Raw genomic sequence first — 25,557 nt, 5'->3', positions numbered from 1 at the left:
CACTTTCAGTAGACAGAAGTAATAAATACAGTTCATCCCGTTGAATATCTTCCTCAAGTCCTGTATTACTTGTCCTGTACATAGGACACACTCACACACGCATCCTGAAGAAAAATTCATTCATTGTGTCTTTAGCATTCTACTAGGCATTGAAAGATAGAGAAGTGAATAGATGGGAGTGCCTCTAAACTGAGGGCAAATCTGTACCTCTCTCACCTCTCCGTTACCAGAGAGTGTGTATTCATTTATCTGACTTCTTCACTGTGAGTTTCTCAGAACCCATGCCTTACTCATCTTGTTATCTCCAGCATCTAGCAAAACCCCAGCAAATAACAAGTGCTCTATAGATATTTTTTGATTGAAGAAGGAGAGAAGGAAAAAAAAAGCAAATAAACATAGGACATAATATGTTAGGATTTAACAGGCCACAAACACTTTAAGTTCTATTATCTTCACTCAAATTCTTCATTCAGCTTTCTTAAATTTAATGGTGAATGTGACAAACTGTGACAGCATTGTCAGGATTGTAATACATTTTCATTAGAAGCATACTTGATGGGATTTTCCATTTTTACAAAAATATATGTTGTTTGCCTTTATTTATTTTTTTATTTTTCTGTATTTAGAGTTTATGACATATTAAGATGTAGGCAGGTATTTTTAATGAATGTGTTCAAGATATTGTTGCTGAACATTGTGTACTTTGGTGTCTACACTAATATTTTTTCAAAATTCTTTTCGTAATGATCAGACCATCGTCAGTTTAGTTCATTTTCCAAGCAGTGTTATTGCCTGAAACCTTGGTCCACCTTAAGATACGAATTAAATTGAAAAGATGAAACATTTATATTTTTATCTGTTTTTCTCCCATATTTGTTAATTTCCTGAAGTTTCTGTCTATTCTCCATGTACAATGTCAGCATTGTTTCTTAGGCATTAAACTCCTAAGCACTGAAATAGTGTCTAAATCACTTTGAACAAACCTAGTGGGAAGTAATAGTGGTCTGCACAACAGCTTTAACTGGGAAAATTTGGGGCTTAACTATTTTTTGGCCACAATATGTAATGTTCCAAGTGTTACTTAGTGACATTATTTTAGGCGTGGTCATGATTCTAGATGTGGAATATACTTTTATTTGATCTCTTATCACTCGTATTTGTGCTATTTCTACATATTGTTTCTAATTGCTTTTATTTTGTCTGCTGGAAAGATTGATCTTAACGATTTCTATAGGTAATTTATGTAAAAGAAAATGCTTTGTAAAGAATAACATGATATGCAAGCATTATTGCTGGGCACTTCCTAAAGTAAATAAGAAGTTTTATTAGATTGCTTTTAGTCAACCATCTATGGAATATATTGTATAATAATCACTATAACACGTATGGTTTTTATATATTTTATCAGAAAACTTTCTCAAATTCTCTGGGGATACTGGATATTGTTATGAGAACTACTGTAGAAATATAATGATGATACTCACAGGCTGGGCTTTAGAGACAGTCAGATTTAGAAAGTCCTGAATCTGGCTTTCACAAACTGTGAGGCAAACTCTGACATCACCATATAGTGCTGGATTTTAGAATGAAGTAGAAGAGAAAACCAAGAATCACAGACCCTTAGAAGCTTTTTATTTTCTTCTTAATGATCACCAGGATCACAGAAATAGGCAATAAAAGATTTCAAACCTGAATCAGAGAAAGAAATTTTGTGCCTTAGTATCTTTATCTTTAAACTGAGACTAACAACAGTATCTACCTTATCAGGTTCTTATAAAGGTATAGTGAGTTAATATTTATATGTGTCTACATCATTGAGCGATTATGAAGATTAAATGAGTTAATATTACAAAACACATGTAATGCTTGCATATAGTATCACCTATATAAGCATTGATTAAATAAAGTAAACCAACTGCTTAAATAAAACAGATATTTTTCTTTATAAGTGTATATTATTTATAGAAGTTTGCAATTATTAAAAAGAACATTTTTCCCCAAACATTAAAAGCAATAGCTGGAGTATTCGCAGAATTCTGGCTGTAGTTTTCATCCAATTTCAAATTAATCTATTGCCAAGCAGACCAACACCAAAGACAAAGGAACCCACACATTCTCTCATTGGAGGAGGAAACAGAAGGGAGAACAGAAAAGTCAATCCGTTGTTGCAGTCTCATGTGGCAACTGCTTTGATAAAACAGGGTATTCCGGGAGACACCTATGCTGAATTCTGAAACAAGCTTCAAGTGTGGCTCTTCAGGTAGGAGAACAGCATGTTGGAAAGCACAGAGGTTGAAAAATGACTTGACTGGCTCATGGAACTAAGGAATTCTAGAGTGGGGCACGTGTTGCCACTGGAGCTCTAGGAGTGAAATAGGCAGGAACCAAAGCTCAAGGATCATTTCTGCCAAAAGTCTCCCTGTGAGCGGGAGAATGTCATGATCAGAAGGGTTTTTATAAACATCTCCAGGATTGTGTTAAAAGACTTTTTAAAAAAATAGATAAAGTTGTGCTGAATACATTTTTCTTTTACTTGGGGTACTCAACAGAGACTTAGATAAGTAAAAGAATGAATATTTAAATATGAATGAAATGTGGGGGATGTTTACCTTTTACTTTAGATAAAAGTGGGAGTGGCATCATTTTTATAGAGTAAAACTTTAAAATAAATCTGCATGGTCCCCACACATGAAAATGAACAGTTCCAAATGGAAGAAAATTCAGATCTGGCTATTGCTCTCCAAATCTGTTCTTTCAGCATCTAAAATTTTGCAATCACTGTTGCACTTACAAAGGAAAAAAGTTAGACAAAAATCTCTTTTACATGAAGTAAGCCCAGTATATTCTTAAGTCACCATCTTCCAAGTTATGTTCAGTAAATCCCCACTTTCAACAGCACAGAACTTAGAATATAGTAGCTTTTTAATAAATAATTTTGACTTGAATTTTTTCTATTGCTCTATAATATCTAGATAGCTAAGATTTGGACTAATTTGTTTCTAAACTCTATTACTGGTGAATGTTATCTTATAATTTTAAGCCTGTCTATTTTCTTCCACCTTTGTTTTAACTTAATTGACTTCCTCAGCACGTGTGCTGTCGCTCTTTATTTCTTTGGCCAGACATGACCCTTTGTTCTGTTAGCTTTGTGAACCATCAAATACTCTGAAGTATATTCCATTGTGGTCATCCTATTAAAAGCTGTTAACTGGATCCTTTGTAAAACTCTTGAAGTATTTAGGGGAGAGGAAAAGAGACTATGAGAGCATCCTGGATTTATTTTTGCCCGGTCAATTCAAATGACCAATGTAAAAAAAAAAAAAAAAAAAAAAAAAAAAAAGACAGGGTAATGTGGTTTTAGTTGATAACAGCATCTAAAATTTTTTAAAGTCCATGTTATATTTGCTCACTACAAAAATATTCAAACAATATAACATTGTATAAAGTAAAATCTACCCCACATCTTAGTCCACATGCCCTTAGGTTTATAAGTATTATTTTTTCATAATCAACATATCCCATAAATCTAGGAATTTTATCGTAATAAGTAACTTATTTTATTTATGGCTTAACCTATTTGACTTTATTTCTCTTCTACATCTTTATTAGAAACCAGGTAAAAATCTATATGTCATTATTACTATTATATTATTTCTAAAATTGCCTGCAAATAAGTCATAACATATACAGCTTTTTCTGTTTTATAATTTGCTGTAAAATTTTAGGGCATCTATGACTAATATATATGACTTTTTTTGTGTCACCCTTCCTAAAAGGGCTTCATTGACATTAAGATAAACATATAACACGTGTTTTGAAATTTGAAAAGATCATCTGCACAGCACATGGATATGCTACAAACATAATGTCTTTTTTCTAAGAAGCCTGGAAGTATTCTCGATATAAATCAAAGATTTTATGACACTACTGGGGAAATAGTCCAGGTGAAATAAGATTATTGAGTAGTAGGAAAGCTATAATAAAAACTGTCAGTACTGTCACCCAGTTCCCTCTAAGATCTGTAAAGGATCAAAAGTATATTGAGCATCATGTAACAGCTGTCTAGAATGTGAGGGGAGCCACAATTGTGGTGAGCAACATTATGTGGTTTGAAAAAAAATTACATGTGGCTTATAGTTAAATTAAAAATAGTAGGTTGGACTATAAAAGGTATTGTGAAGCTTGGATTTTTGAAACTGACTGCATGCTAACTAGACTATGCTAATCCATTTAACTGATCTTTATTGTGGATGTATGTGGTCACCTGTATATAAAACTTATTCAAAGTAAAATACTATATAAAATATAGGTATTTTCTTAATTATTAACAGTTACATAAGGAAACACCATATTTGTAGATATATAGCATATTTTGTCAGGGGAAAGTGCTACCTTCCTCTGGAGGGTGAGAAATACTTTGTTACCATTTCATCAGCTGACAGCCATAGAGAAGGGGAAGGGAGAAATATGGGCACTGAAAATGTAGAAGTGCTAGGAGATAATGAGCAGAGAAGGAATGAAAGAAAGCCTCTTTTATCACGTGGATTCTTATATTTACTAATTGCATCCTTTAGATGCTCAACAATACATCCATAATAAAGATCAGGTACACTGTTAGTTAGTTTCCAAAGCACAGATTTCACAGTATACTGTGAAATTTCACAGTCCAACCTATCATCTTGAGTTAACTGATTTTTAGGACGAGAGTATTTTTATATCATACCACTAGCATGGAGAAACAACCAGAAGAAGAAAGGATTTCGTATAAATAGTATTGGATGAGATTGACATGTTGTGTTTTAGTGATTTGGTTCCTGCAGAAGTGCAGCGACTAACTGAGGAATTTTCCATAAACATGTATGAGAAACTATACATGTGCCAGCTACTAGCATAGATACTGAGAAGCAAACGTCAATTATAGTCTCTGCCCTGGATGAACCCATCATATATTTTTTTAATGGATTGCATCGGGCAATAGATTTTCCTTCCCATCCCTTCCCCTTCCCCTTCCTTTCCCTTCCCTTCCCCTCCCTTCCCTTCCCTTTCATTCATTCATTCACATTATTGGGCAGCTAAAATGTACATGGTGCAGTCATAGCTGCTGTGTGGAATACAGAGAACCACATGTGAATCCAGAACTTGCTGTCAATATTAAGCTCTAGTAAACTCACATCCACAGGATAAAATCCTACTTGTTCTTTAGTATCCAGCATAAGTACCTCCGTCTGAGAAGGCGTCTCTCATTCTCCTAATGAAAATAATTTTTTCTTGTTCTGAAATCCCCTAAAGAGAAAAGGAAGACTTAAACCATATATTTGTTTTTCAGATAGCTGCTATATTTAATGTATGTATGAGGTCTGACAATTAAGATTGTGAACTGCTTACAACGATGTTGCTAACCTTTTTCTATATGAGAGGGATTATTCATGATGAATTTATACCAACTGGACAAACAGTTAACCAAGTTTACTATTTGGAAGTGCTGAAAAGGCTGCATGAAAAAATTAGACGACCTGAACTTTTCACCAACAATTCATGGCTCTTGCATCACGACAATGCACCAGCTCACACTGTACTGTCTGTGAGGGAGTTTTTAGCCAGTAAACAAATAACTGTATTGGAACACCCTCTCTATTCACCTGATCTGGCCCCGAATGACTTCTTTCTTTATATGAAGATAAAGGAAATATTGAAAGGAAGACACTTGGATGACATTCAGTACATCGAGGATAATATGACAACAGCTCTGATGGCCATTAAAGAAAAAGAGTTCCAAAATTGCTTTGAAGGGTGGACTAGGCGCTGGTGTTGGTGTATAGCTTCCTAAGGGGAGTACTTTGAAGGTGATCATAGTGCAATTCAGCAATGAAGTATGTAGCACCTTTTCTAGGATGAGTTCGCAAACTTAATTGTTAGACCTTTAAAAAATTCTTAAACGTCTGAAGTACAAAGTATTTTCTCCATTTGCCCAGGGTTGTTAGGGCATTTGCCCAGTCTTAAAACCAGTATTGTGAAGTTAGCCATTAAATATAGGCAATCAAGCACCAGAGCCCGTTCTTTTAACGTTTATACTATGTTTTAAAACATTTAAAGGCTTTGGACAAGCAAGCACATCGAGCACTTAATTAATATTAGCATACACATAAGTACAGAAATCTGGGTGCATGCACACAGAATAGGTAGGTATGTAGGTAGATGAATAGGTAGGTAGATTGGATGGATGGATGGATGGATGGATGGATGGATGGATGGATGGATGGATGGATGTCATTCTTATATGCTATGTATTATCTGATTTGTTTATGCTGCCTATATTTATGCTGTCCAGATCTTACAAGGAACCCTATTTTAGGTACGGGCTTATCGCTCTCATTACTGCAAGACAGAGGAAACTCTATCTTCCTCTTGAATCTATTCATCTTCAATCCCTTTAAGTACTCTCAATCCCCACCATCTTTAAAGTGGATAAAGAATGGTTTCCTAAGACAGTGTTGCCAAAAAGACCATTGCCACAGGACATAAAGCAGAGCTTTTATCTACGCTATTCTCTGGTTTTCTTGATTAAAGTGTACCTCTGTTGTAGCTGCACATGACGGATGAAATTTTATCAGAGGTTTTAGGGTCTAGATGTCTACTGGGTAGAAAAACATTTAATAAACTCTAATTTGTTCTGTATTCTTTGACTTTACTGTAACTGTATTATTGATGTATTAAAATTATGAATGTGTAATATTTAATTACTTCTAATAGTTGCGTTTTTATTATATTTCAACAATTCAGTTTGTAAGTCATGATCTCGTACTCTTTAAATAAATTTGTAACAGAGGAAGGGAAATGGGGGTCTCTTCCTTCACTGCTGCAACCTACTGTGATCTCATTTTCTCCAATAATCTCAGCATAATTAACATCAGTACCATTCATGTGGCAAATACAAGTATTTTCTTTAGATATTTTGGTATTGTTGTTTAGTATTGTTAATTAAATCTTGTCTTATTGTTTATTATTTCTATTTCGAGTATCATAAAGCCCCAGTAGATTCTAAAAGCCTTAAGGACTGACCCTCCTGCTTCCTTTAGTTAGACTCAGTTCTCTGTTCATACCTAATTAAGTCTATCTTATGCATATATGCATGATGTGTGTTTATTTCCTTTCAATAAATCTTCCTGCAGTTATTAATTTATACTAATTCCATTCCATCCTTTTATTCTACCTCTGTGCAACAAAAACATATTTTTAAGTTTCATCTTCTCTTGTAAGAAAGAGAAAAATCTAAGTTTAAGCATTCTTTAGATATTCATGATGATACTCTCTGTGTTATTAAAATAGGACAATATGTTTGTTTAAATTTTTCAGAAGGTGATACGTACTGATTTGTGTAAATATTTTATTTGCTTTCAGGGTAATACATGTGCAAGTTTGTGACTTCTTATGCTGTTGAGATTTTTGTAGCATACTTAATTCTTAAAAAATAAGAATATGATAGAAAAGTATCTTTCCAATAGAAGTGGCTATGCTAAAATTGTTTAAAATTGTAATTAAATTAGCTTCTTAATTTTAAGAATTAGTGCCTTGATGACTACTAATAGTTAAGGTAAAACCTTAACATTGTCTTCTTGACTTGAGAAACCTCTTGAGGAGACTACCTTTTACTTCTTATTTTCCTTAAATTATAATTGGACTCCAGGAGAGAGGATATTGTAGTCTTTTTCTAGCTGTGACTTCTTAACTGCTTTTTTCTCAGTCTTCAAATTACTCTGGCAAAGAAGCACTGATGTTGCCAAGAGATGAGATCAGTACAATATCATCTTTTAAAATTCTAACCTGTCTTCATACATGAATAGGATAGTTCTGGGTGTAAGATGGTACATGTGTTCTAGTAGTTTCTTCGGCTGCCTTCACCACTGGCCTCATTAGGCTACTGGGAGATTTCTGGAGCTTCAATGCTCTCATCTATTTATGAAGTGGATATAAAAATAGTCTTATTAATTTTTAAGAATCAGTTATATATGAAGATCAAAAATGAGTGTTAAATTTAACTTAGGTTTTTTCATTTAATTTAAAATATGCAAAAAGTGTATAATACACATTTTTTAGCCATTAGTATCTGAGAAAACTAATAATGCTTTGACAGATTACAGAAAGATTGTAGAAAAGTTTTTAACCATGTTTTATTTCTAGTCTCATGATCAAGATCACTCAACAAACTATTTTGAGCATCAGTGGTATGAATTGTGTACTGTAATAAATTTTGCTTCTTTTGAATTGTCTTGAAGTACCCACATGGGAATGGAAATTTTTAGTAGATAAATACCTCTATTTAAAAACTATGTTTTGGCATTAACCTATACATTCAAATGTATTTTAAGAGTCTTAAACATGAACATCATTGATTGGTGTGACTAAAAGGCAGAATGGTGGGTAGCTTAAAAAAACTAAGTTGATTTTACTGATGTTGCCTTAGCTTTCTAGCCCAGCAGAATGTAGAAGCTGGGCCAAGGTGCATGTTGGAAATATTCAGAGAAATACCCCTGAGCTAGTAAGAACCTATGGTGTAATCAGAGAAGCAGAGTCAGAAAGTATATAGGAAAGGATATTAATGGAACATTGAGAGAAGTGGAGAGAATTATTGGAAGCGCAGAATGGTTCTTAACTTTTCAACTTATCAGAATATTGAATTAATCCCTTCATGTTTTAATTAGTCCCATCATGTCTTGGGTCCTTTTATTAAGACAGGTTCTGGGTACAAGGGACGTAAGCTGTGGAACTCAGACATATGTATGACACTTCTAACTTCCATGCCTTGATTCATACTCCTTATTCAACCTGATATTCAATTCTACTCAGTAGAAATATTGCCATTTGGGAAGGATATTAGACTATATATTTGCCTACACTGGTGATTTTTAGGGTAGTGAAGTTAGATACCGTACCCATATGCTACAATTAGTCCTTAATTAGTTAGAAATTCCAAATAAATGTACCGAACATCAAAGATCTGAGGAAATACAACATCAGTATTGCAAAATATTTTAATTTTTTAAATGTAAATACCAACTTGTCCAGTTTGATTATGTATGGAAAATATAGATTATACATAGCTAGATGAAACAGTCCTGACATGATTGAACCAAAGACTAGCAAAAGTAAAACAAACACAATGCAGTGTGAGGTGTTAAGCTTTTCAAATAGACCTGTGATTTTTTTTTTAAACTGAGAAATAAATTATTTAAATTCGTGGATTAGAAAATTCTTTAACAACCATAGGTTACAATTCTAACTGTTGTGGATGCTTAACAGAAAAAGAAGCAGGAGTCTGTTTTTAGATGTGTGAAGAATGAAATGCTGCTTATTTCATTACTCACTATGATATTTTTTGGTGTCATACTATGAAGTAAAACTGTTCAGTTTCACTGATATTTGAGGATAGGAATGATAGCTCTCTTTCCCTGGATAAATATATATCTAATAGTTTTTGTTCTTAAGTAGCAGCACTAAAGTTTTCATACATTTGTTATGGTCATGTTGAATCAGGAGCGATTAACATTGTTAAGGATTCTATACTTGGCTTATAATGAAATCCATGGTTATGCTGTCTATTAAATATGGAACTGAAAACAAGTTTACACTAGTAAAAAAATCTACGATATTTCATTGCTTTAAAAATAATTTAATATACTCAGTATAAATGTAATTATTTGGGGATTAAAATATTATTGTATTGTTTATCTGAATTAACTTTTTGTCTCTTACAATGCATTTAAAAATAAACTTCATTATAACAGAGTAACTTTGAAACATAAAAAGGGAATTAAATGACTGGAGATAAAAACAAGTCTAATTTAAATGTTACTTCTAAGGGAAAATTTATGTAGAACTGTGGTTTGCAATAATTGTTGACATATTCCCCTAAGTACTGTGTCTGTGATTTTTCATGGTATCAATCATTTAAATCAATTTAGGTAATAGCATTCTGACATGCATTTCTGCTATTTTATTTACACCATTTGCCTACATCATTGTAACACAGTACCTTTCTGATTTGGTACAGTAAATGTACTCTGTAATATCTATTATGGCATGGTCAAAGGACAATTTATTGTCAAATAGAAAAATAGGTCAACACTAATGTCACTTGATGATCAACCCCCACCAAGTTTAATAAAACATCTCACCAGTATGCATTCCAGTGCAGTGGTTGATATTTTATTAGGACTACCTGGCTATAGCAGTAGTGTAATTACTGAGCTGTCAGAGTGATAAGTGGGATTAATGGCAGCCTGATGCACTTTAGGTCTGCAGAGCGCTTAGAGAATTGCAAGATGGTATTATTATCAGAGTCAGCCCATTCTGGCATATTCATGGCGCCAAAGAAAAAAAAGAATGCTACAATTCAGGTTTGCGTTGCCCTGCCTCATTAACATCTGACATTTCCAACAGCTGTTATTTGTGAACTAGCTCAATAATAAAAGGAGAATTATTTGGTAAAGAGGCTTAATAACCACAACTAAAAATCCTTACATTGTCAGTGTTGTTAAGTGAAACTATTTATGTCGAATTTAAGATTTCTCTGGAAGAACAGAAAAATACACTGGGAACTAATTTGATTCTTTCATACCTGGTGACATTATAACTTTATTTTTTAATTGCTTATTATTCAAGGGGGATGTTTAAAAAAAAAGCAGAAAACTTCATTAGGGATAACACACACACACACACGATAAGTGAGATTAATGGCAGTGGATCCCTGTGCATTTATATGTATATATATATATATGTTGCTTTATTCCTATTAAATGATAGATATTTTAAAAACTGTTGAAATGACTTTTTTATAAATTAGAAGATACTTAAGATGGTGTATGATTTGCTGAATTTTTAGGTATTTTATTTTACCACATATTAGGAAATTCTTTTAAACTATTATGAATGCTCAACATAACTATAAGTATCACCTCATTTCAACATCAAGAACCAAAAAGATGATGCATTCTGCTCTGTTTGCATTGTTGTCCAATGTATGCTGCTGATAATACTTTCAATAAATTCTTTTTGAACTCAGTGACAGTGTTTTAGGAAAAAAATCATAAGTATGAGAAGATAGGAATTCAATTAAATGATAGATGTGAATCTAACAATGGCATTTAGAGAAATGATAGGAGAGAGGTTTAATGACTACATTTCAGAGAGGACAATTGATTATGAAAAGCCTTCGGTACTCATTGTGTAAAATTTAATTTAGAGTGAAAGCTAAGGGCATAAACCAGAGAAAAGAGATCAGATTTAAAAAACAAGATATTAATTAGGTACTGAGAAATTGGTTCAGATAATAAAGAGGACTCCTCTACTTACAAAAGAATGACAACGAGACTGGTATTGTTTTCTCGAAGGAAATGAACCAAGGTCTTTACACATGGAAGTGGATAGAAAATGAGCTAGCTAGTCACCTTTGTCACTGAGCAATGTAGAATTCATTCTCAGTGAAATTCTCAGAGAATTCTGGTCTTCTGACAAATGTGACAGTATTACATCTTAAGTTTTAGATCTCCAGTCCAATTTTCCTTACTCGTATTCTCACTTTATGCTAGACCAAATTCTAGTAGTTCACTTATCCTTTCATATTGTTTCTCTCCAGGCCTTGGCACGGACTGTTTCTATTCTTGGATTATTGTCTTGAGTGACCCTGAACTCCAAATCCCACCCTCCTTTTCTTCCCTAATGCCCACTCATTCTCCAAGCTTCCTTTAAGCGTTACTCCCCCCAAATATCTTTGCTTGACTTTCTCCCTCCGGGACTACTGTTCCTCTTATACATTTCCTTGGCAGTCTATTTTCCACCCAAATTTACACTGACTACTACAAGTATGTTTTATATGACTGTAGTTCCTCCAAGCTGCAAACTCCATGACAGCAGAACCGTGGTGGTCTTGTTCGTCACTTTTATATTCTCATATCGCAGGTTGCCATGTTACAAGGGGTCATTAAATATTTAATAACTGAACGAATGAACGAACATATATTAATGTACAAATTAAGGGCCGTATTAGCCAGTGGTTCCAGACCTGAAGTAGTAATTATAGAATCGTGATTCTCACTATGTGGATACAACCACGTATATCAGAATCACTGCAGAGGCTTTTTCAAAAGGCAGATTCCCAGGCTGATCACTCAGACTCACGAGTGGCTCGTTTGTGGAAACTGAGACATTTACCAAGCTTCCCTTCTCACTATGTGGATACAACCACGTATATCAGAATCACTGCAGAGGCTTTTTCAAAAGGCAGATTCCCAGGCTGATCACTCAGACTCACGAGTGGCTCGTTTGTGGAAACTGAGACATTTACCAAGCTTCCCTTCTCACTATGTGGATACAACCACGTATATCAGAATCACTGCAGAGGCTTTTTCAAAAGGCAGATTCCCAGGCTGATCACTCAGACTCACGAGTGGCTCGTTTGTGGAAACTGAGACATTTACCAAGCTTCCCAGATGGTTCTGAGGCACACCAAGTTTGAGCAAGCCTCTGGTCAGTTCCACAGGAAGCAGATTCTAAGAGGCTTAGTATGCAGGAAGTGTAGAAGATCAACATCTACACAAGAGTGAAGGAATCGGAACTGGACAGACACAGCCACAATGAAGGCTGCAGTGGATTCTGTAGACGTGTTCCCCAAAAGGTGGCAAAGGGCCTAGGCCTCTAACCCCCTCACTGACCTGTAATTGGAGGCAGGCTGCCACTGGGAAGAGGGCATGACCTTGGTAGAGCCTGTTCTCTTCAGCTGAGGGCAGAGCAGCTGGGGGAGTAAATGCTTCAGTCTGAAAGGATGTGGATTTGGGCTGTGCACTGAAGCATACATCACAAAGCTCAATTGCCATATGGAAGGTATGTAGATTAAAAGACATGAGAAAACTGGAGGAGGGGAAGGATGATGAGAGCAAAAGAAGGAGGGGAGAAAGGAAAGGAAAAGTGGGAAGGATGAAGGAAGAAAAGATGTTACAAGTGGTAAAATGAGAAACTACCTTTTTCACTTGGACAATACTTGTGGTCTGCATAGCATAGAAAACTTTTCTCATAAAAGAGTATTTTCTAAGTGTTATCAGTGTAGTGAGGGAGCAAAACAAGACTGATTTAGTAAATGAGTAAATAATGTATCTTAAATAATCATGATCCTCTTAAACTCTAGGAGGAACACCCAAAGAAGAGATGGTTATTAGCCTGAATGGTACTAGTTTATACATCTCTGAAGGTGTGCAAAAAGTGAAAGAATATGATTACTTTGTTGCTTAAAAAAAAATTTTGTACTTAAAAATAGTACAATTTTATGTGTTCTTACTAAACACTAACTGAACGGGCATAGGGCAGACAACATATACTTAGAAAGCTTCTTTAATCCATTGGTTTTTATTTCCTAGATGCCTGAAATGTGCAGATGCCCCCTGTCAGAAGAGCTGTCCAACCAATCTAGATATCAAATCGTTCATCACAAGTATCGCAAACAAGGTAAATTCAGATTTATCTCTGCAAATGAAATTAATAATGATCTCTATTTTGACCTGTGATTAAAGCATAAAGCTTGTCTTAGTAAATTGTGTGAACATATTAAAATATAATTTCTATAGGCATGTGAAAAAAGTGGCACATTTTATTAATTAGTCTCTTCCAAGTTGTGATATGATTATTGTGAAAATGAACATTATTGTTTATTGTCTTAATGATTATTTTATGTTGAAATTAATGACCTTTTAACCCAGGCGTTCACTGAATACATTGACACTAGCTTAAGCTTGCTAAATGCTTATGGATAGGAACTGTCATTGTTTATCAAAACACTTTTCAAATTTGATACTGAAAAAGAGTATTAAGCATGTAAAGTATCTTTGTTTTAAAATGTGGTTTGGTATTAAGTCTGGCACACTGAGCTACATCAAGACACGGACTTCTCTGTTCTAAAATTCAGTTAATTTAAAATTTGGAATAATTCATAGAGACTGACAGAGTTGTAAACAAAAATCTCCCCCAAACCAAAAATAATTAATTAATTAATTAAATAACATAGAAAACAGGTGTTTATGGACATGAGTAGAACAAAAGTAATTTTGAGCTTTAAGGGTTTTTATCTGTTTGTTTGTTTTAATCAACTTAAGACTAAGCCCAAGCTCAGTTTTCATTCACTAAGTAAATGGTTGATTGAATGATTAATAGTATCTTTTGTTTGTGAATGGAGCATTGTAAGCTCTTGGCCAAGTGTCTTATCTTTTAACAATTGAGAAGAAGCTGAAGGAACTCTTACCATAAGAATGCAGAGAATTATTTTCATAAGGTTTAACACTTACTTCCTAAAATGCTACAAAAATCCAATGCGCTCCTTCAACAACCAGGTCGCTTTTTATATATAAAAATCTTTACTTAATATGTCAATTATTTTAAAATATTTTAGGAGAAAATGATAAATTTATATAGTGTTAGGATTTCAAAAGAATTAAAGATTATTACTTAGGTAAAGGGAATGGTATTAACCTACATGGTTAGATTTATTAGGATTTGAAATCTAGGTTGAATTTTTAGATTGACTGCTTATTGTGAATCCAGAGAAAATTCCTTATTTCTTTACTTTCATTTACGAAAGAAAGATCACATGTGTCTTACAAGGTTGTGGTATAAACTGACTAATACTAGTATGTGAAAATCTCTAACATAGTAATTATTCAACAAATAATTGCTGATGTGGAATTATTAAATTTCCTATTCATTCAGTGGTAAATACTATACAAATTATTACTATTTTTATAGTTGTTATTTATTGAACACCTATTATCTACCAAACATATCTGCCTTTTAGACGTTCATAATCTATGAGCAATTACAGATATATTAAAAAAGTAAATAACCATAACTCAATGTGTTTAGTGCTGCAATCCAGAAAGAGTATTAAGCATGTAAAATGGCAGGAATGTGGGTGTACACATGGCGGGTTCGGGGAAATGTAATAAATTCGTAATAAATTCATTGTGACTAGAACAGAGCCTAGATACATGAAAAAGAACGATGGGAAAGAGAATGATAGGATTAGGCTGTGAAAATCTTTGAATTTTATGGTTAATATTTGAGATTTAATCCTGTAGGTACTAGGAAATATTCAATGCTATAAATTTGTTTTGTATCTAATAAGATGAATTCTGGAAAGGGATCTCAGTTATTTAGTTCAGAATATACCAAACAGCCATCATCACAGGACCTTTGTCTTATATGTAAAAATAAATAACTCATCTGGAACATATATATGAAATCTCATTTGTTTAAGCTTGATGTCATGAGACAAGGAGTGAAACAAAATGTCCAAAGTTTGAAGTCTATAATGTTTTGGCTATAATTTTACCCAAGGTCGCATTCCTGACTTCAAGCATGAGGAGATATTAGAATTATAATACATGCTAGCTAAATTTTCCCTAGATGTTCCAAAATTCAGTAGTGACTTTGTGACTCTAATTAGTGTATACCTCCTTCATTCAAATTATTAAAGATAAAAAAGATATTAATGGTATTCTTTGAAGAGTTTATAAAATGTCTAAGTAAGATCAGAATCATCTGTATTATAGGAAAACTTTGTTTTATTAATTTGCCCATATTATTTACTACCTAATGAAGCATTGCACTTAGGGTATTTATTTAAACAGATTTCTATATGAAGAGAAAACATTTGGAGATATTTAATTGAAAATTAAATTTTTTGCCAGACATTTAAGGAACTCTCTTGTAAGTAGTGTTTTGTTGAAGAATCACTGTAGCAATCATAAAAGGTTAGAGACTCTTGTTTTTTAAAGCCTGCAGCTTTTTAGATATTTACCAGCTGTGTACAATGTAGGCTGTCCCACATTGCTCTGCCAGTGGACCTGAACTCAGGAGGGGGGTTCTTTCCAGGTTGAGAGGGTAATTGAATCGCCAGACTCAATGAGCCTTACGCCTCTTTGAGAAAAGGATGTCACTTGTGTTGTATTGTGTTAGGTTTCTGTGATTCAGTGGAGTTTAGGCCAATACTTCCATTCTTTATTTTCTTACAAACTGGATTACAGCTATAGTTTCCAAAGGTACACTCAATTCTATTGTAACTCCTCAGTCAGTTTTTCTCTGTTTCGTTCGTGCAGGCTGTTGTTTGCAATTGTAACTCTCAATTGGAAGTACACGTTTCAGATTCATCAAACTGTGAATACTGGCTTATATTTCTTGATAGTTTTCCTTTGGGAAAAAATAGTACTTTATATTAGAATGCATGAGGTCAATCTATAAATGTAGTTAAAAATAAGGACGTTTTTAAAAAATGTTCCTTTGTTTGCTTTATTTTAAACAATAGAGATATTTTCTCTTCAAAATTTTACATCAAATTGTAACACATTGATTTTTCCACTGATTGGCATATTTTATAGAATTTTGTGCTCAGATTTGTGTGGCTTTTGTATCTAGATAAATAAATTTAATAATACACAGAGAAAAGCTGAGTGAATGACTCAATATAAAATAAAAGGTTCTTTATCATAGATCCCTGTTGAAAGTAACAAGAAGTCAGAGGAGCAACAAGATTTAAGCAGCAGAATTTATTGAGAAATACTATTGACAACATTTTTATTTTTAAAAACTGTCAATATATGTGTATATGTGAATACATACATATGCACACACACATATACACATGACACACGTTACAAAGTAGAAATGTAATAAATAGCTTTAGTCCATCCTCCTTTTGGGTTTGTTTTTCAAATTCAATGGCTAAATTCAATACCCTTATCCAATAAAATGTTGATAACTCCCAGAATAATTTTCTCAAAGCATAGCTCTAATTATCACTTCCTTTTTCAAAAACCTTGAGTGTCTCCCCAGTACCTAGAAACTATTGTCCAAATACATATCTATTATGTAAGCCTATTGGGCTTTCTCCCAATATTATGATAAGAGTAAGTAGATGAAAAAAATATATTAGGAAATCCACCCAATATTTTGAAAACATATGAATATTTTAAATATATATTTTTAAAAATAGTGATAAGATGTCAGGGTTTTTTCAGTACACAAGTCTAGTTTCCTAACTTTTTTGCAAAATAGTAAGTATGAGCACCTGTATCCATTTCAAGCGGACTGACAGAAACTTACCTACCTGCATAAGATGGTACTCAAGTGAAAACAACTTTTAAAAACTCTCTCTGTTATGCTCCTAGAGAGTAAACAAGCCATCATCATACACTGACCATGCCATTTTGTTTAAATAAATACTTCTGAACTCATGTATCAATTTCCTTTATAGTTTAGATGCCAATTTTTGAGTAATGTGAAAGAAAATGTGTTTTTTTCTAGGACTGAATATATTCTAAATTTTACAACTGCTGTATATTATGGGTCTGTGTCACATGGGGTGTTAACCTGAGTGGTCTTGTGGCATAGAGTAAGGTACAGTAATTCTAATTAGCTCCTCCCTATCTCAGAAGATAATGTTTTCTGTATATTAATTCTATCCTTTTAAAACTTGATGGATAGTATTGTTAATTCTTTATTAATCAATATTGGATTAGTTTTGTTCACATTTTTGCCAGTTTTCTTCATTCCTTTTTTTCTTTTCATCTTTTCTTTTTTTGTTGTTGGAATTTCCATGGGAAAGCAGCTCACTTTTGGTTGAAATGAATACTTAAAATTTTTATTCAGTAAGAGTTTGTTATTGGCAAGCTCCCTTAGTTTTTGTTTCTGATTCTGTTTTCACATTTATTCACTTTTGAAAAATACCTGCACTATGTGTAGAATTCAGCGTTGGCAGTTATTATTATTATATATTTCACCTCATGAAAGATACTATTTCAGTGTCATTTGGCATGTTTTGATGCTATTGGAAACAATCAACAGAAGCCTAATTGTTGATCATTTTAGAATAATATGTCTTTGGAGGGGTGCTGTTTTGAAGATCTTTTCATTTTTAGTGTTCAACAATTTTACAATGATTTATTTAAGTCTGGAGTTATTTTTGTTTATCCTGCTTGGTTTTCATTGGAATTCTTCACTCTGTGGATTGATGTCTTTCACCATTTTAAAGAATTTCTCATTGTCTCTCTTCTCTCTTTCTGGGACTCTCTCTCTCTCTCTCTCTCTCTCTCTCTCTCTCTCTCTATATATATATATATATATATATATATATATATATGGTGCCAAATATATATATATATATATATATATATATATATTACATATATATGGTGCCAAAAATGTATAAACATTTTAATAAAGGAAAAAAACTATGTTAATTGTAATATTCAATATATACCGATGACAAAAGATGAGTACAAGTCATGTTTGACTTCTGCAGTTACAAGAGGTGCTCAAAGTTACCATAAGTATCCAGACACTTCTGATTATGTCAAACTACTGCTTGAGCAACGTTGACCGAAGTGTCCACTTGTATACATTTTTTTGGCACCCTCAATATATACGAGATCTGACAATTACATTCATGAACTTTTGCAATGATGTTGCTAACCTGTTTTGATATCAGAGGTATTATTCATTATGAATTTGTACCAACTAGACAAACAGTTAACCAAGTTTACTATTTGGAAATGCTGAAAAGACTGTGTGGAAAAGTTAGATGACCTGAACTTTTTGCCAACAATTCATCATGACAATGCACCAGCTCACACGGCACTGTCTGTGAGGGAGTTTTTAGCTAGTAAACAAATAACTCTATTGGAACACCCTCCCTCCCTACACACCTGATCTGGCCCTCAATGACTTCTTTCTTTACCTGAAGCTAAAGGAAATATTGAAAGGAAGACATTTTGATGACATTCAGGTCATCAAGGGTAATACGACAACAGGTCTGATGGCCATTCCAGAAAAAGAGTTCCAAATTGCTTTGAAGGGTGGACTAGGCTCTGACATGTACCTAGCTTCGCAAGGGGACTACTTTGAAGGTAACCATAGTGATATTCAGCAATGAGTTAGCACTTTTTCTAGGATGAGTTCTAGAATTGTCAGACCTCGTGTGTATGTGTGTGTGTAAATGAATTACAAGCTACCAGGGTTTAGATTTATATATAAATCTAAACCCTGGTAGCTTGTAATTCATTTTTCAAGCCTATCTATGATTTTTTTCCCCTTTGCCAACAGGGTGACGTTTGTTGTGAAACCTGGAGGGGTGAGAATAGGATGGGCAGGCTAGAACTTAGAGAGGCGTACTTGCAGGCAATAGGAGTCCTAGTGGGAGGCTTCTGATCTGTCCTTGACATTGGTGCTCTCTGTGGTCTTGCTGATCTCACTGGGGTCCTTGCTGTCACCACCGCTGTCCTTGACAGCCAAACCCTTCTCCTCACAACACGCCTCTCCTGAGCTTGGCAGTGACTTGCCCTTGCTCTCCACCTTATTCTCGATGGAGCCCACCATGTGCCTGCCATTCTCCTTCAGATCCAGGTGCCGCCTCCACTCATCCTCCATCTGGGTGAGATCCCGCTGCATACGCATCTTTCCCATCTGCATAGTGTTTGGGCTCCACTTCGCTGATCTGAAAGTTGTGGGTGTTGAAATAGAGGTGCAGGGTGACTAGTTACACATCCTGTTATACAGGGAGATGTATTTGGCATTGACGTTCTCAATGATGGCAGGGAGGCCTGGTCACTCAGCTTCAGAACCAGGCCCAGGTGGGGGTGGGAAGGCTTCACAGCCAGTGAGGTGGTAGTTCCATGGGGCGCGTCATCTGGATCCTCTTCCATTATGGCCGGGACATACTCCATAATCCCCCCATTCTCGTTCCGAGCAGTGTAAGAGAGCTGGGCCATAGTAGAAGTAGTGTTTCATCTGGTAGTTTTCAGGCAGCCATAGAAGGTTGGGGTGCTGCTTGTCCATCATGTCCTCAGGCCTCACGTTGCAGATGTTCATAACCGCAACTGGGCTCACAGCTCCCAGCTTCCGTGAATGTGCTGCTAAGTGACTGGGTGGCTGGGCCCGAGCCATGGCAGGCAGGGGTGGGAAGGAGGTGGGGGGAGGACATCATTTCTTAAAATATAAACTCTTATTTTTGTACTGTGAGAGTTCCATGATCCATAGTTTCTGTGGGTCTGATTATACTGTCTGCGATTTCTACTGGCCACTCGCTCAGAGTACTGTTTCCTTGTATATTTATTTATTTATTTATTTTTACCTTAGCTGCTTATGTTTTAACTGTATTTGAAGTTCTGTGAGGATTGAGATGAATACATGTTTGTTTAAGGGATTTACATTTGCTTTCTCAGAGGACCTAAAAATGTAAGCCTGTGTTCACCTGGTTTGGCAAATGCCTTTAAGATGATTCCGCTTATTTCTCTGGCTTAATGCCTTGTCATTTTCAGTCCCTGGACATGGCAGCTAGCTCATAGATGCATTTGTGATGACTTTTAAAAAAACATTTTACCTATAATTTTAACTTTTAAAATTAGAAGAGTGTCGTGCGGGGTGTCAGGCGGGGTCTCCAGTCCCGCTCCCCACACAAGAACGCAGGACATGGTAAGGCCAAAAAGGAACACCCACGGAGCCATAGGTAGGGGAGTCATACCACTATACTCTCATTGGCGGCTGGGTTGGAGACACAGGAAACAGGAACTACACAATTGTCAACCCTCACTGCTCCACTTACAGGCTCAGCCACCATCTTCTTGCTAGCCCCCATTCTTTTCTAGCCTAGCCACGGCAGTTATATTAGTGCCCAATGGCTCACTGGTTACAGCTGACGATCAACTAGCCACAGCTGATGGCCATTTGATCACAGTTGATGGCCATTTACTACCTGAGCCAGCACCTTTCTAGGTGAGGCTGAGAGCCTGGAAAGCGCTTTTTGGGGCTCTGGCCCCACAAAGAGTAACAGCAGATAACTATGTGCTCAATACCTGTGGAAAAGTAAAATACATATTTAAGATCTAATAGATAGTCTAGATTGCTTGGAACACAAATTTTTATTGGTAAATACTGTAATAGTAATTGGGAAGGTGTATGGAAGAAGGAAACTTGAAAAATAAGAAAATAAAGATTTGCCACATCAGCTACTGAAACTCACTATAAAACTACTATAATCAAAACAATATGATATTGGTACAAGAATACACATTTCTGGAACAGATGAAAGTCTGTAAATAGAACCAATTAAATATGAGACCATAACTTATAATGAAGAGGACATTTCAATTCAGTGAAAAATCATGGATTCTTTGAAAAGTGGTTCTGGTGTAATTTTGACTTTACTTTTAGAACATTTTATCTGGCCATCTAACATAAATTTTAGGTGGACTAAACTTTTAAATATAAAAAGAAACACATTTAAGGATAATTTTGAAGCTAAAAACTACGTGAGGGCAAATTTTATTATGTGCATTGCATTTTAAAATAAAACTAACCAAACTTGAAACCAAGTGAAAAAATTTTGCCATGTATATTTTAGGCTAAGTGCTAACTTCTCTGTTTATCAGAGTTCCTGAAAATTTAAATAAGATTAATAACCCAACATAGTATATGCATGGGCAAAGATTATAAACATTATAGAAGAGGTAATACAAATAATTAATAACAATATTGGAGATGTCCTATTTCCATATTATTCAGAAATATGTAAATCAAAGGATGGGACACCAATTTTCTCTCATATGATTATTGAAATTGAAAGGTTCAGTAACCTCCTATCTTATTCAGTAAGAAGAAAACAAGACGTCTTATACAGTGAAAATATATTTGACTATTACAAATATATATACTGTTGTGCCAGCAGTGTATTATTTTTTTCTTCCTGGAGAAATAAAAGTGCCACTATGTAATAGCATATGAACAATACTAGTTGTAGTGATTGTAGAATTGTTTAAAGTACGAAAAACTTGAGGCAACTATAGTGCCCATCATTAGGAAATTTTCTAAAATGTTATACTACATATTATGGAATATTATGAGGCTATTGTTTAATTAAAAATGCATTATTATATTTATTTATGTACAAGTGTATCCCTATTAAGTGAAAAAAAAGTAAGTTGGATGTTAGTATGAATAGCATGACACTGTCTTTAGAAAAATTCATATATATATATACATTTAGGTGATATATGTATATACATATATATACTTATATATATGTATATATACATTAGCTACATATGGCATAGAAGGATATAATTTAAACTTTAGTTTCCTTAGTTGATTGAGATTGAGGGAAGGGTAAAGAGAGGTTATTAACATTTTTCTTATAAATCTCTATATGATTTTACTTCTACAGTTAGCATGTTTATTTTTAATAAAAAATAATAATTAACATTCAATAGTAAAATAAAATAAAGCTGAAAGTTTACAGAGTAACATGTGACAAGCCCTAGTCTAAGTTTATATTTTGATGTAGAGGGAAAGATTTCTTTTCCTAAAGGACTAATAGTTCCAAATCTATTGGTTAAATAATGTATTTTCCCAGTATTCTGGAATGCCACATTTATCACATATTTAATTTCATATTTATTTGGATCTATTTCCAAACTCTCTATTTGTCCTTGCGATCTATCTTTGACAGGACCATGATGTTTTTATTATTATGCTGTATAATACACCTTATCATTGAGTAAGGCCATTCCCTGGATATTGCATTTATTTTCAGAATATTCTAACTTTTCTCACTTATGTGTGATAAAACTAGTTTTATAAAATGAATAAATGTTGTACAAAATAATTATGGAACACTGTGTTCAGACTACAATAAAACATAAATTTAGAAGTATTAATGCAAATGTATGCTCATCTTGCCTCATTCATGTATCAGTTTGTATACCATTTGCCAAATTTTTCAGAACACAACCTTTACTTTTAATATGTAACTTCATAGTGTTGAATCTGTCAAATGGTAGGATACTAAATTTACTAGTGGTAAAGACAGAGGACTGGAATATTATTTTCAAAATGTCCCATCTTTAATGTGTTGTGCTGAAAAAGATTTATGGATGTTATGTTGTTTATTAAATCATTAATGCTTATATAAAATCTATCTCATTTTTGTTTTGTAATACAACCTTTGCACCTTTAAAAGACTATAGTTTTACTTTTAATAATAGCCAATACAATATGTAACAGTAACTGCTTTTTCTCGTATTTCCTTTAAAAAATGAGCATTTGCTTCTGAAAAACCTTCTATAACTCAAAGAATTTAGTCATTCATTACAAAATGTAAGCAATATAAAATTTAAAGTAATGTCAGTATAACTAAATGGGAAAAGGTTTTTATTGTACATCTTAAGCCATTTTTATATGAAATAATACCACATTGTTTGTGGTTGTGTGTATGTGCAGATGCATTTAAACATACTTTTGTGAATTTTTTTTTAAATTTAAACTTTTTAAAACAGATCAATGATGTATAGTCTGTATATGTATATGTAAATTAAACTGGAATTACAACTTTTTTCTTTAGTATAATCAAGACAAAGAAAACATGTATAAACACATAAAATACTAGTTAGAATATGTTAGTATTAATAAGTAAAAGTCAATGTAACAGCATCTAGACAAATGAAATTTTAATCTAAGTAGCCATGTCATTGTATAAAAAGGAAACTTGAAACCCAGCAAGGCTCAGTGATTTATCCCAGGTTACACAATACTTGATAATGCAACTGAATATTCATGAATTCTTGACCAGTGTGCTTTTGTCTGCATCATACTACACCAACTATATGAATAACATATGTATATTCGGAGTCATTATTAAAATATAAAGTGATAAATAAGTAATGTATTTGCTATTATGACAGAGTTTTATAAGTACTATTAACATTTTGAATGGTGGATAAAATGCATAACACAATAGACTTTATCTTGAAGAAATTGCAGTTTAGTGTTTAAACACTACTTTCATAAATTGAAGAATTTTAAGTAAATTATTATAATAAAAAATATTTATAATTTTGAAAGTCATAATGGGTTTAAATTAGTGTATGTGGAATGGAAGATTTTCTGATATAGCTATTTGTATCCACTATACAAATAGTGGCTGACAGCTGGTTATCAGCCACTTTATAACACACTATGGTAGACACCACAACACCCTGTCAATTAAAAAAATTTCTCATTCTTGTCAGTGAAGAGCAAACTCTCACAAAATAACTTTATTTTATTTGAATAGAAGAAAATAAGAATGTTCAATTAGAGTCTAGCTCTACTAGTATAAATAATGAAATTCTGTCCTTATTAAGTAATTATCTTACACCTAAGATGTTCAACAATGGTCACTGAGTTTGTTTTAAATTTTGTTTGGGCTAAGATTATTTGGGGTGAGGTTATTGGAGCTCTTTCTCACTTTCAATTTGTAATTTTGCTATTACATCTATTTGTTATTAAGAATATCAATTCATTTTTAAAACTTGGCTAACAATTTCACTGAGTTGAATACTTTTGCAATGATTTTTGCAAATGATTTTTTAAAAACAACAAAAACCTGCAGTTTATTTCTGTGTTGCCAAACTTTAGTAACCAGTATATTTTAAATTAAATCAGAAATGGAGTAGTTATCAATTATTTGCTGAGTAGACAATAACATGTGTGATATTGCTTTGTTTTCAGTAGAACATCTTTCAGAAGAGGGAGATATATGAGTGCAACAGTAAACCCAGACTGTAACTAAATTTCTACTTCAAGCTCCTAGAAACCAAATGCCCTTTTAGTATATAGTATGTGTATATTTCTGTCTGTTCAAGTAATAATAATAATTTTTGATCCAATTCTGGTTACCTTTAACAAAATATATAATTCAGTTGGGTTGTTACGAAATATGATCTCAATGAAAAATAATATTTATGAAATAAAATTAGAGACAAATCTTTTAGCATTTTTTATGTGGTATATCATGGGAGATTCTATCTGTATTAATCTTACTTCACTTTCAATAATTTCAGAAATTAATAAATTTTCATTTGCTTGCAAGCTATGTAATATTTATAAGCGATAATTGTAGAGTTCTACTTTTGCCTTTTTTCCCTTAGCTTTAATGATCATTAACTCTAACATGTCTTTTTTATATTTGCATTGAAGTTTAGATGTAGAAAGGCATCTGTCTCCTTGAAAAAAATTATATTATGAATTAATATATATTGTTATACATGAACTCTAGCATACACTGAATAAAATCATGCATCTTATTGTTTATCTCCAAATATAATAACCCAGTAGGAATGAAAAAAAATTATACCTCTGTAAATTTCTTACAAAATCTATTGCACATTTTATTATTTGCTCTGGATAAAGTGGGCATTTTCATTTTCACTGCAGATATTCACGTTTACTTTAAATTGGTCATTCAAAAATTGTCAAGCACATTATTCTTTTTGAATTTTATAGAGATATTTATTTTTGATATTAAAAGATAAATATAACCAAGTGAGTTTCTAGTATATTCTACTAACTGCTTACAGGCAAGGAATATAGATTAGACATGATCTCCGACCTCAAAGAAATAATAAAAGACACGTGTCAGAAAAATACACAATTATTGTAAATATATATTAACAAATAAAATGATCAAAAGGATCTAATATAAAGAAAATA

General features: G+C 33.4%; 1 protein-coding gene and 1 pseudogene across 1 annotated transcript in view; one reads left to right on the top strand and one right to left on the bottom strand.

Moving 5' to 3' along the window:
* The window catches only part of DPYD (dihydropyrimidine dehydrogenase), an 830,145-nt gene that overhangs the window by 148,272 nt on the left and 656,316 nt on the right, over positions 1–25,557 (top strand). Inside the window, 1 exon segment of the mRNA XM_033092743.1 lies at positions 13,407–13,494. Coding sequence (XP_032948634.1) covers positions 13,407–13,494 — 88 coding nt within the window.
* Positions 19,225–19,902, bottom strand: LOC117014560 (N-alpha-acetyltransferase 10-like; annotated as a pseudogene).

This window comes from Rhinolophus ferrumequinum, chromosome 22 (assembly GCF_004115265.2).
Source record: "Rhinolophus ferrumequinum isolate MPI-CBG mRhiFer1 chromosome 22, mRhiFer1_v1.p, whole genome shotgun sequence".
Classification (NCBI taxonomy): domain Eukaryota; kingdom Metazoa; phylum Chordata; class Mammalia; order Chiroptera; family Rhinolophidae; genus Rhinolophus; species Rhinolophus ferrumequinum.
This window is presented reverse-complemented; position numbering and strand designations above follow the sequence as displayed.